This window comes from Delphinapterus leucas, chromosome 8 (assembly GCF_059928025.1).
Source record: "Delphinapterus leucas isolate spDelLeu-1000000601 "Yukka" chromosome 8, BTC_Dleu_Yukka2, whole genome shotgun sequence".
NCBI lineage: Eukaryota > Metazoa > Chordata > Mammalia > Artiodactyla > Monodontidae > Delphinapterus > Delphinapterus leucas.
The window spans coordinates 28329247-28342793 of NC_143136.1; the positions used below are offsets into that span (position 1 = coordinate 28329247).

At 42.7% G+C, this 13547-nt stretch overlaps 1 protein-coding gene across 1 annotated transcript; it reads left to right on the forward strand.

Moving 5' to 3' along the window:
- Positions 1 to 1565: 1565 nt before the first annotated feature.
- C8H2orf80 (chromosome 8 C2orf80 homolog) lies at positions 1566 to 12597 on the forward strand. Its single transcript, XM_089916440.1, is given in 6 exon segments — positions 1566 to 1987; positions 4044 to 4126; positions 5452 to 5539; positions 5926 to 5997; positions 11887 to 11974; positions 12263 to 12597. Coding segments are annotated over 6 exon segments (735 nt in total). The 5' UTR covers positions 1566 to 1738; the 3' UTR covers positions 12418 to 12597.
- The last annotated feature ends 950 nt before the right edge of the window (positions 12598 to 13547 follow it).

Here is a 13547-nt window from a genome sequence, read left to right on the forward strand (position 1 = left end):
GGCTATAGGAGAAAGCCGGATGATCTGGCCTCTGTCTCCTGCCCAAGAGGCCTCACATGTGGTGCAAAGCAGGATGCTGAACCTCTTGGGAGGATGTGTCTGCCAGCAGCGTGCACATCTGAGGCATCCCCATTCTAGAGTCTAAGATCTGAGCCCACAGTCCCCGCCTGTGCTGGGCAGGGTATGCCTTTGAAAGGGCCCGACTGGTAAAAGATATAGGAGAGATTTCTGGAAAAATGTACCCAAGGGCCCAGCATTTAAATTGCAGACTCTGCTTCTTCTATTGTCAGGCTTATTGATTAAATAATTTATCTCCATTTTCTGCCCTCCGAACTTTGTTTTAAACACATAAAGAAAACATTAAGTTTTCCCATGGAAATTTTTTTCCTCCTGTGGTAGCTTTTCTTTGACTTGGTACTTTGTTAAGAGGTTGGTGAAAATCACAGATCATATAAAAAGAGGAGAAAAAGGTTATTATGTTCTATTTCATGATTATAGGCACAACAATAATACCCTTTTATTAGAGATCTTATCATAGTCTCCATTAAATGTCCTTTCTCTGCCTACTAAGGTAATTATCTTTTAACAAGTTCTTTAAGAAATGCTGCAATAGGGGCTTCCCTGGTGGCACAGTGGTTGAGAGTCTGCCTGCCGATGCAGGGGACACGGGTTCGTGCCCTGGTCTGGGAGGATCCCACACGCCGCGGAGCGGCTGGGCCCGTGGGCCGCTGAGCCTGCGCGTCTGGAGCCTGTGCTCCACAACGGGAGAGGCCACAACAGTGAGAGGCCCGCGAACCGCAAAAAAAAAAAAAAAGAAATGCTGCAATAAACTATGTATGAATTCACACATGTTTACACGTATGTGTTTGGAGGTCAACATAATAAAGAACAAGCCATGATTAGGAATGCCAGTTCCTCTACATATCTCATCCAAAGAACTGGAATTTCAAAACTGATATAAATATAATTTTTTATGTACATATAGTTTAATTTTACCCAAAGAATCTGTTTAGGCTACTTTAAATAAAGTGTCTTGGAATTACAAAGCAAAATTTCAAGAATTTTTATCCATCTAGAATAGCTTAATGACTCAGAAGAAGGGCTCTTAGAACCCCAAAGCAAATTTATTCCCAGCATAGGAACTTGCCCAAAGTGTTTGGTAAAGACCTTGACAAACAGAACTGTCCTTATGTAACATTGTGAGATCGACCTTGGAGACCCCAGAGTCCTTTTGCCTATATCCATTCCCTCTTCTTGACTTTCCCAGAGTAGTACTCCTTTCTGTTCACCTCCCAGGGCCCTTATTCTACCCTCCCCTTATTAAAAGTCTGTTAGGAAAGGATCTGATAAGGATACACTAAAGTGGAATCACTAATATGTTTTTACACATAACTCCTCCTAACGGTATTTGCATTCTAATGGGCAAAAAGCCTTCAGGCAAAAGAACACATCTGTATGGAATATCATATATCTGGAAGTTATCAACTTTGGACATCCTGCCTGAATTTAGCAAGGGCAGCAAGGGAATCTTTCTTTTAAATAGTGGGTCTCAATCCTTTCGGTTTTGTAATATCTGTTCTGCCTTTGGGGATTTATCATACTCCCTGCTTTCCTAGAAATTCGGTTCTATGTGAGTTTAATTTTACAATAAATGTGATTTGTTCATGATGGTTAGACACTTTAAACCTGCAAGGTAGCAGAATTTAAATAGCAGATTTAAATATTCATTTAAATCAAAATGAATATTAACTCAGCTACCAGAGCCATCGGTGACTTTGCTTGTATTTGGTGGAGGAGGGAGGGATGGGGAAGGAATGTTCTTCTGCAGACCGTGCTCCCATGTCTTTCCCTCTGGTTCAATCCTGCTCTCTTGCTTTTAAGGGGAGATTATATTGGCATCAGACTTCGGGAAAATGAATTTGACCCAAAAGGAAGAAGGCAACTCACCTTTCTAGATGATATGGTAAAGAAAGGCATGCTGCCACGAGTCACATCTGTGTCATACGTGTATTATGGGGACAGAACGGGGATCTAATATCTATCACAAGCAAGGCTAATCTTGATCCCCCCAGAATGTCCTCTTCCTCATCTTCTCAACCTAGGATTCTCCATGTGGTCTCTTCAACTCATTAAACTGAAAGCAAGAAGAATGAGAAAATTAAAGTCATGAGACTTTTGCTCTTTATTTACTATTAGGAGAGAAAAGATTTAAAAGCAAAACGAGTACAAGATTAAATGTGACAGACATGATGTTAAAAGCTTGTTGACAAGATTAACTGTTGTGTAGTTCTCAAATATAATTTTTTACCATTTATGGAGAAAACCAAATAATTGAATAATCCTAAAATCCTTTCTTATTATATTATACATGTTGAAACTCAGATTCATACTATGTAATCAAAGTTCACTTCACATAAATTAAGGAAGCTATGTAAAGATCTAATCCAAAAGAGATTAGTAAACCCTCAGCTTTTTTATGCTACCCATTTACTATTCTCGCACTAATGAGGAAGAAGAAATCACCTGTCTCTCCCTGCCCCCTCCCCTTCCCTCTCTGATTTCTCTGGAGCGGAGTGAGCAGTTAAGGCTTGGTGTTCTAAACTACTTCTCTGTGCACGTATTAAGTGGAGAAATTAAATTAATTAGATAAGTGCTTCTCAAACTTTAATGAGGTCTTATTACAAGACCGTTTTGATTAAGGGGTTCAGGGGTGGGGCTGGAAATTTGCATTTCTAATGAACAAACAGGTGATGTCAGTGCTGCTGGTCCAGGCATCAATCTTTGTATTAGGCTTCAACAAGTGAGCACGGTCCTTCCTTCCTTCCTTCCTTCCTTCCTTCCTTCCTTCCTTCCTTCCTTCCTACCTTCCTTCTTCCTTTCCTCCTTTCTTTCCTTCCTTCCTTCTTTCCTCCCTTCCTTCCTTCCTTCCTTCGTTCCTTCCTTCTTTCTTTCCTTCTTTCTTTCCTTCTTTCCTTCCTTCCTTCCTTCTTTCCTTCCTTCTTTCTTTCCTTTTCTTTCTTTCTTTCTTGCTTGCTTGCTTGCTTTCTTGTTTTCTTGCTTTCTTGCTTTCTCTCCTTCCTCCCTCCCTCCCTCCCTCCCTTACTCCCTTCCTTCCTTCCTTTTCACTTTGGTTCAGTCCCTGAAAGAAATAATTACATTGTTTACACAATGTTAGAGTTACATAGAACCTTAGAACCCATCTACAAACACAGAAACAAAACTGACCTTCCTTTTACTGGGGCTGGGGGTGGGGAGAAGAAAAGGAATGTTTTGATAGACAAATGGCAAAGACGCTTAGAAATTATCAGGAAAAGGTAGTGGGGAGGATAGGAATGAACATGGAATTGGTCCTCAGCTTTTTACTGCATATAAGACTCTTAGAAAGTCACTTGGTCTACCTCCAGTTCTCTGCTTCCGCTGGACCCTCCTCCTGGGAGGTCCTTCTCCACCTGCAGACATTCTCCTCATGCCCCAAGCCCCAGCTCCACTGACACCTCCTCTCTGAAGCCTCCCGGGATTCCCCCAGCTCCTCAGATGGACACTCCACCTCCCCTGCGACCCTGGGCACTCAGTTCTGATGTTCCACAGAATTAGAAATTGTTCTCTGTGTCCCTCTTCCTCTATCTTCCCCTTTTCCTATTTTAAAATTCAAGGAAACTGTGGCCCAGAGAACAGCAATTGCTCACCCAAGGATATGGTACCATGAGTTGTTGGCAATACCTAGATTTGAACCCAGGTTCCCTGATTCCTAGTTTAGTATTCCATGAATCTATCTTTTCATTTCTGGCTCGTGTGCGCGTGCACGCACACACACACACACACACACACACACACAGCTCTACTGTGAGGTAAATGTAATGCCTGAAGAACACTAGTTATTTCTGCCTGAGCATCAGGTTACTGGACACAGCTGGTGATCCTCACCTTTGTGGACATGACAAACGAGTAGAATAGGCTTAGCAATGCCATTGTCATTGTGCCTAGCACGTGCTTCGGCCAATTTCTCAGCCCATTCCTTTGCTGTCTGTGCTTCCTGCTTCCAGGCACACTATGACTTGGCCATCAATGTTGCTCTGCAGTGGCTGGATCACTCAGAAGACTTAACTTGGCTGGAGTGGGAGAAAGTGTAAGTTGAATAGTTTTTTTTCTTTTTCTTTTTTTTTTTAACTGTGAGTAATGACAGAGGAAGTTCACCACAAGGCACTCAGATTTGAAAATACTATGGGGTACGTATCCCCTCTAACTAGAAACCTGAAGAAACCCTCACAGTTGTCGATTCGAGGAAGTCATATACATGCTTACATATTTTGCATCTCTGTGAGCTGGTTTCTGTCAGATGCAGATCTTTCTTGCATAGAAGGTTCTGCCTTAGAAATAAAACTGTGCTTTATTGTGTACGTGCCTTGACTTTTTTTTAAAAAAAAAAGATCAGTTCTGTGGGTAAGGCTGCAATCTTTTCCTAAGAACTATTAAACACAACTTCTTAAGCATTTAACCAGATGTGCACCTGAGCTGAGTGGCTTGAATCACCACAGTTTGAATCTTTGCCGGGATTATTGGCATCTTCTCCCATGTGTGCCGAGCAGGCCCACTCAGTTAGGAAGAACATGAAACTAACGAGGCCAGGATTGAATCGCTTGTTCTGGAGGCCAGCTGTTTTTTCTGCTCTGTGACTTTAGAACACACACCTGGTGCTGAATGGTTGTATCAGTATTTAGTTGTAATAAGCAGAAAATCCGGTTTAAACGGACTTAAGCAAAAAAATAAATAAATTTAAAAAAGGAGAGAGGGAGGAGAGATTTATTGCCTCTGTATCTGGAAAGTCCACGGCTAGGTCCTCATTAGGCATGGCTTAATTCAAAACTCAAACCAGGTCATCAGGCTCTACCTCTTGGCTATTTCCTCCGGATGGACGCTATTCCTAGTTTCAGCCCACTTTATCACGACATTCAGGCCAGGGGAGAATGGACTTTTTAAAAATCACAGAATTGTGTCTCAATGGCTCTGTTTGCTCTGACCTATCTGGGGGTGCTAGCTAATTTAGGCCACAGTGTGTTTTCCATCCTTGGAATCTAGGGATGTCATCAGCTTTCCTGGAAGCTTACAGGCTTGCAGGAGGTTAAGGCAGTCACCCCCAAGCAAACTGCCACAAGAAGGGGAAAGGATATAGGTTGGTGAAACCACAATTTTCCACCATAGTGGCCAGTCCACCAGGATTGGATAGCTGCGGAAATGTGGATAGATGAGGGCAAATCCGTCACACTGTTGGAAGATTCAAAATTCAAAGTGTACACTTTACTGATGTTGGATTAATCATATCAATTTTGTGAATAGCATAGCACACAGCCATTGGTAATTACTTATTACTTATGATTATTGTCACAACCTTAGCAGGTGTCAAACAAAACAAGAATAAACCCTCCATTCTTATTTATTCATATTCCCCCTTAGGAAACTGCCATTTCGGGGTAGACCCATATATCCAAACCACAGAGAACGAGAAGCAATGATTTTATCGTCTTATGCTGGAATCTTAATGGTAAGGAAAAGAACATTATTTGCATACATGGAGATTTTGTATCTACAATGTGCATTTTCATATTAATGAATATTTATTTTACTTTTTCAACCAATGTTTCTAAATATGTAGAATTTACTAATTAAATTTTTATTTTTAAAGATTAATAAAAAGACTGACTTCTATATTGTATTGTGAAAACATTTATTTAAGGGGAAAAAATAACACATGGATAATTGGTATTAGGATACTCTGATTTATCCATTTGTTTAGAAGACATTTATTTGGTGCCCACGGTCTCCAGGCATGGTACTGGATATATGGGAGCTATAATAGCTTTGTTTTATAATAAAAGAAAAGCCATGGTATGATAATACATTTTTGTTATTATCGTTGTTGTTTAACAGAACAGCATCCCAATTGAGGAAGTCTTTAAAATTTATGGAGCTGATTCTTCTACCAATTCTGGTGCTACCAAGGTAGGGACGACCTGAGACTATCAATATAAGGGATTTTTAGAGAGAATTTCTTTATTTTATGAATTCATAATGTTGCATTTCCAGGCATGAAATAACAGTTTTATATCATGATGGATAAAACCAGATGTAGCCATATCTTACTTGGGTAATAAATGTAAGATGCTTTCCTTAGGTAGAGGACTATATTCATAATACCAAATGCATTTTATGGAAGGCCAAAGAGGCAGCCAATAGAGCACCAGGCTTAGAGTCTAGATTCTGCCTCTGTCTCTGATTAACAGAATTTCTCATTTACACCTTTCATAATGTGGATCTGGTAAGTCCAAGCGCTCCTCTTGTATGATGTACTATAACTTCTAGCACTAGGACAAGATCTACAACATTCGCTCTCATGAGAAATTATCTAGTTTACTGCTGCCACATTTCTCCTGCCCACAAGACTACTTGGAAGTCAGTCTAATAGAAGCACTAACGATCTGGGAGTCCAGAGACCCAGGGTGAGTTCTGACTGGGTCCCTTTCCCTCTTTGGGCTTCCATATACTAATCTTAAAAAAACAAAAACAGAAACGGAGTATTCTGAATGATCTTTACAGTCAGTTCAGGTTTTGCTGTTTATGAATGTATGAACCTTTAGTAAACATTTAACATATGGGCTTCTATTTAGAGGTGAACTACCGATCCCTTTAGATACTTCTAGAAAAGGGAAGAAGAAAGGGCAGATGGGGTGGGGTTGGCAGGGATGTGTAGTGGGAGGGAGTCAGGGAGGGAAGCAGGGAGAACCCACACCCTCACATGAGGACTTCTACTCACACAGCAACTTTCAATGCCCCCCACCAGGATTTGGAAGGGAGGCGAGGTCAGGGGCAGGGCTACAGCCATAGGAATGCCTGCATCCTTTGTTCTCTTACCTGCAGACCATACTGCAGACAGTGGGATCCTATAAAGTAAAAAGTCCACCAGGGCCAGCTTAGGAGTCGAGCATTTCCTCAGAAGTGTTGTAACTGAATCCAGTGGCCCTCTCACCTTAATCCGTATGTAAGCTGGCCTGGTCCTGAGACTCAAGTTCCCTTGATTACAGAGGAAATCAGCACCTCCTCTCTGATCACTCTGGTTTCAACTCTATCCATTCATTCATTCATTCATTCACTCACTCATTCATTCAATATAGTTGTAGGTGCAGGGATACAAGGGTGGGTGAGTCAGAAAAGATGACTTTCTCATGGATCTCATATCTCGGAGCTGACATTCTACCTTGGCTGAGGTATAAGCCACACCAGACTCAGTGCTCCTCAGAGACCCAAGCTGTTCTTGGCTTTTAAAGAAATCCCAGCTCTTCTGTGTTCTTACAGAGACAAGCAAACCATGCTGCTTCATTCCTGTTCGTTTTTTCTGCAGCTTTCTCCCTTCCAGGCTGCCCCCTTCTCCCCTTTCCTCAAACCCTCCCCGCCAACACATACATATAAATATCTGAGCCCAAGCTCCTCTGCTTCAGACATTGTGTTTTCTCCCCCTTCATCTTCTGTGCCTGGGAGAGGTCTAGAGCAGGCCGTAGGCACCTCTGGTTGGTTGGTCTCAGCTCAAGTGGCCAGAGAGCAAATACAGAAAATCACATCCTGGAGGGAATGGCACTGTGAACCCCTCCAGTCCTAGCTGGGTTATCCATCAAGAAGGTTTGCAAACATGGGTGTCAGAGTAGCTCAGATGAGCCAGGTTCATTAAAGGGGCCAGAACAGGAAGCCATACTGTTCAGAGCGGGCTGGCCCGTCTCTATCCATCCATCCGGCCTTTCATTCATTCATTAAAGAGCCTTTATTCAGCACCTTCTCTGTTCTTCACAGTCTCTGTCTTCACAATCAGTTACCAATAACAAAAAGTCCAGATGTACAGGTAGACTACATAATGACCAGTTCTGCAGGGAAATAAATCGTACCCTCAGAGAGGGGGTGTTGTCGAACTCAAGTTCACGTGCCTGGTGCACAGTGAGACCAAATGACCGAAACATCTAAGTTTGGAGCAGAGCAAGGTTTATTGCAGGGCTGAGCAAAGAGAACGGGGCAGCTTAGGCTCAAAAGACCTGAACTCCCTGATGGGTTTCAGGGAAGACGTTTCTATAGGCAAAGTTTGGGGGGAGGGCTACAGAGTATGTAACCCTCCTCTGATTGGTTGGTGATGAGGTAACTGGGTGGTGTTCTGGGAATCTCAATCATCAGCCTTCTGGTTCCAACCAGTCTGGGGTCCGTGTGCTTGTGCTCAGCCTGAAGTGACCTCCTCCACCTGGGTGGGAGCCTTAGTTCCCATAGAAGAACTCAGAGATACGTATCAGATTGCCATGCCCATCCCCTGAAGAGGAACCAGGACCAGCCCCCATCTCTGCACTACTGCTCTCTCTCTCTGCGTTCAGTCACTCCCCTAATTGGTAACTGTTTGAATCTGCCCTTTGGAACTCAGGGAATGTCTGATGCTTTTTTTCTACAAACAAAAAATGGGGGACATGGAAAGGCTTTGGCCACAGGGTCCTGCTCGGTTTCAGCCCCCCCCCTTTTCTTTGATACTCCTCAATCTTGAGGGGAACAGGTGTTGGACAAGAAACGGAATAATGTTTTGGATAGAGAGGTTAATCATAACTCAGCAGAGGATCTCGGTTTTAGGGGGACTGGGTTTCAGGGGCTTTCCTTCAAAGACCTGAGTTTGTTTATTGTTACAGAATATGAGTGTCCTATACTTGAAAGGCCATTTGTGTAAGGGTTAAGCATGAGAATCCTAGAGCCAGGTAGCCTGGGTTCGAACCCCAGCTCTACCAGCTATCAGCAGATTAATCCTGGGCAAGTCTTCGAAGCTTTATCGGCCTTGATTTCATTTGTAAAAACAGGGACCAGAAGATGAGTTTCTGTGGGAAATGAGGTGAGTTGTATCAGTAAAGCCCTTAGTGGTTGGCACATGGTAACCTCAAAATAATAGCTATGGTTATGGTTAAGGTTCTGGTACCCAGGGGGAAGGGGGTGTATCTAATTTCCTCTATATTCCTCTAAATCAGGGTTTCTCAACATTTTGGGTCAGATAATTCTTTGTTGTGTGTGTAGGGGGTGGAGTCGGGGCTGTCCAGTGCATTGTGGGATGTTTAGCAGCATCCCTGGCCTCTACCCATTAGATGACAATAGCTTCGCACTCCTGCCCCGTGATGTGACAACTAAAAATGTCTTTCAACGTTGCCAGATGTCCACTAAGAGGCAAATTCACAACTAGTTAAGAACCACTTCTCTAAATATTCAAAAATTAAATAGCTCATCAAGCATCCATTGTGTTATTAATACATTATAAACCTTGCCTATTTTAGATAACAAATTCTCACAAAGGGTATGAGATGATGTGAGATACAGACATAAGCATCTGAGGATCATCTACCCCTGTGGACCTCACAAGCTCCTCACTGATTCAAGGATGCCAGCTCAGGTCTTTCTCTTGTGGCTACACGTCGGCTCTACTCAGGCACCCCCTCCACATCTTAAATTAGCAGGACCTCTTAATGGAAACGGAGCATTTCAAAGATTAAATTGTAAGAGCTATTTTAAAACAGTCCTTTGGGATTTAACATAACTTCAAAAAAATGGTTTTAACTAGGAGGTGTGGTTGTTCAAAAAAAAAAAAGTTATTGACAAAGGTTCCTCTCTAACTGCTTCATGTATATATGAATCACTTTTGATTCCTTCGGATAAAATGTCTCCTAAGCAACAGCTAAAATCCTTCCCACTCAAGAGCTTAAAGCCCTGTTGAATACTAATCAGATTATGTAGAATTTCTGGCCTCTGGAATTGGCCACTTTGGTACCACATGGGTACTGTGTGTGGGCTTGATGGCTTTCTTCAGGACTATTTGCTGCCACCTAGTGACAGAAAGGCCTCCTGGACTCAGAATTGTTCAATTCTGTTAAGCTTCGCGTTCTGCTCCCGATAAGGGAGCTGGTTTTGGCTGACAGGGAGCCATTTTTCTGCTGAGGAACATGGACCCATAGGGAAAAAAAATTTAACTAAGAACTTCACACAAGTGAGGGTAAAAGGGGCATAAGTGAAGTAAAAGGAGCATAAATCTTCCTTCAACAAATAAAGCAAACAATAAAAATATTCTTCAGCTCCCTTTGACACAGAAAGAGGGGAAAAGGAAAGGGGGGCAGAGAGAGTGAAAACTGGTGTAACAGAGAGAGGAAAAAGACCAAGGCAGGTAACTAGAGAACATCAGAATCTCTTCTTTCCACACCCTAGTGTCTGACCATCCATCATTTCACTCTATCCAGACTTACATCCAAAGCAAGCTCTTCAGAGGCCAACAGACTGGCGTCTAGTCCCAGCTCTGTCACTTGCTAGCTGTGTGGTACGCTGAAGATCTCAGTAAGTAACTTTGAAGTAAAAAAAGAGCACATGATTAACTCCAGCTTTAGGATTTCAATGTCATCCTACTTGAAAAATAATTTTTCTTGTAAACCACCCAGGAAGCCATATTAATTGCTTGCATGAATCATCAGATTATCAGGAGTCATAGATATGTGAGCTGGAAGTGACTTTAAAATCCTCAGGTTCTCTCTTCTCCAGTGGACAGGGAAAAGCCTGTCTTTTTTTTTTTTTTTTTTTTTTTTTGGCCATGCCACGCGGCTTGCGGGATCTTAGTTCCCTGGAACCCAGGCCACAGCAGTGAAAGTGCCAAGTCCTAACCACTGGACCACCAGGGAGTTCCCTGCAAAAGCCTGTCTTGAGTCTTCTAAGGGTAGAAAATGCATCAGGGATGCCATACGAGCTGGTTCTCTTTCTTACACGTGGCATGTATCACGCTGCAGGGCTGTTATCATAGCCCCACCCTTGCTCCACACAGATACAAAGCCTCCTTGTAATTACTTTCTGTGTTTTAGGGTCATCTTTCTGAATAGATTACATGCTTCTTGAGGTCAGAAGCCATCATTCATGCTTATGTTTAATTCTTTACAATGCTGGATATGACACAAACTCTCAATAAATATGTTTGCCATTTGAATAAAAGGCTGAGGTCAAATCTAGACGTGCCCTGCTGAGGTGGCTATAAGCTGTCCTGTCTATAAAGACAGCACGACTTCATTTATTGTTTAATCCAAATTTTCTGTCCTTTCTGTGTGAGGTGGCGGTGGCCCAGTAACTTGCTAGCACGTTCTCTGGTTTAGTTGATTAAACTTATCACAGTGTGTGGGTACCCTGATTGCCTGATAGTTTATTGGTTTTTTCTCCTCACTCAGCCCTGGAAAGGCAGGAACCTTGTCTGTCTTACCAACCACAGCTCCTAAAACAGGGCCTGACCCACAGCAGTGCTCACTGGAAACTTGCTGAATGAATGAAAGGCTGAAGGACAGACAGTCCTAACCTTGAGGAAGTTTCCAGTGCAATGCAGCAGACAGCGGGTTATAACTATTGCACACTGGGGGTGTTCTACGTGACGACGTGTTTTGAATTCACAGAGGAGTGAGTCAATAATTTGGCCTTAGGATGGGATTGGGGGGTGGGATGCCAGCGCCCGAGAGGGGAGGTGGGGAGACATCGGGGTCAGTTTCTCAGAAAAGGTGATGTCTGAGCCACATCTTAAAGGAAAAGTAGGAGCCTCTAGGCAGAAGAGGAGGAAAAAGCTATTCCAGGTAAAGGGAACCATGTGAAGAGCATCATTGTGTGAAAGAACATTCTAGGCAAAGCATGGCAACAAAAGGCAGCGTGGGAAAGTGCATGACCCATGAAACATGATCCTCAACTGCTAGTAATGTGTCAGGACGGCGGGTTGGGGAAACAGGCCGAGCCCTGAAACAAGTGCTATAACCAGCAGCTGTGGACAGCACGAAGTGGGTGCAGCTTTTAAAAGTAGAACTGTTTTTTTTTTTTCAGGTTCCCAGAGCTCCACCCTTCCACCTCTCCTTGCACCCTTTTGCCATGTTAACAGCACCCAAAGCAGCAGAATATGCCCGCAAACAGAGTAAGCCTGTTTACCTCCATTGCTTAGAAAAATTTAAGTAAAACTAGGAGATGTACTTACAAAGTAAGGTCAAAGTTGTTATGGTAACATCTTTCTGTCTGGTGGAATTTAAAAGAATCAGGAGCATTTATGACTTGATTTCCCTCCATCATTGAAATCAGGGAAATCATTTCTCAGAAATTTTGGTGATGGAAGCAAAGCACCCTAGAAGGGAAGGATGTAAAACTGAGGTGGACTCATTTTAAAAAATGTTTTTTATACAGACATGATGACTACGTGTGTCTCTAGGTGTCAAGTTAAGAAGGGGAGCAACGAATCAAAATGCCACCAGCAGCTCTACAAAGGAAGCAAATGTCACAGAATGGAAACCATAAAATAATTTATCTTTGGACACACAGCCAAAGAACAAAGTAGGTCTAAAAATGCAAACTGAACCAAACTGATACCAGGTGTTTGGGGAGTACTTTACTTATATTGTGGCTAAAAGTCTAGCCTTTGGGAGTTAGATACTCTGGGTTTGAAACTAAAGCCCACTGTATAATATACCAGCTGTATGATTTTGGGCAAGTTGCTTAACCTCTCCTCCTCTGCAAAATGGGAAGAATAATGGTACTTATCTCTTAAGGTCGTTGAAATGATTAACTGATATTATGCATGTTAAGAGATTAGAACAAAAAAAAAAAAAGAGGGCTTCCCTGGTGGCACAGTGGTTGAGAGTCCGCCTGCCGATGCAGGGGACACGGGTTCGTGCCCCGGTCCGGGAAGATCCCACATGCTGCGGAGTGGCTGGGCCCGTGAGCCATGGCCGCAGAGCCTGTGCGTCGGGAGCCTGTGCTCTGCAACGGGAGAGGCCACAACAGTGAGAGGCCCGCGTACGGCAAAAAAAAAAAAAAAAAAAAAGAGAGAGATTAGAACAGAGTAAATCCTAAATAAATACTGACCATTATTACCTTCTTAGCATTTGAGAAATACTATCCACAGTTAATCAGCTATTATTCTGTTGATTCAAATAAGTGTGTTGAGGAGAGGATTTGTATTAATATCTGTGTCAAATGTTCCTATTCTCGGTCCCTTTCTCACTAATGAAAATTTTATCTTTGCCTGCTTTGCATCTCTGCTGCTTCTGCCCTGCCCATCTAATTCCTTTGACGTTTATGCTTCAGAATTCAGAGAATGGTCAGAGATGGACAGGGCTGGAAAGTAAGGAAAAAGAAAGGAGGGTTCTTTGCCGTTCCAGCTCTGCGTTCTCAATTGCAATGTGCAAAGTGAAAAGGAAATTTTAAAAGTCAGAGAGACCAAAGCTGAGCAGGGAAAGAATCAGAAAAGTGGTACAGACTGGCTGGCTGGGATGTTTTAGGGTTTTGTTGAATGAGAGACTCTGGGTCAGCTGGAGGGTTGTAAGGTAGGAAAGGGAAAGGGGAATTTTGAAAACAGAACCACTGGGTTATGAATTGGGTTTGCTTCAAGAAACACAAGTGAAAACTGAAATTCCTTTTTATGTAGTTCGGTTGCAATACTATGCATTTTTAAAATGTGAATCTCTGAATAGACTGGGTCACACAGGGCTCAGGGT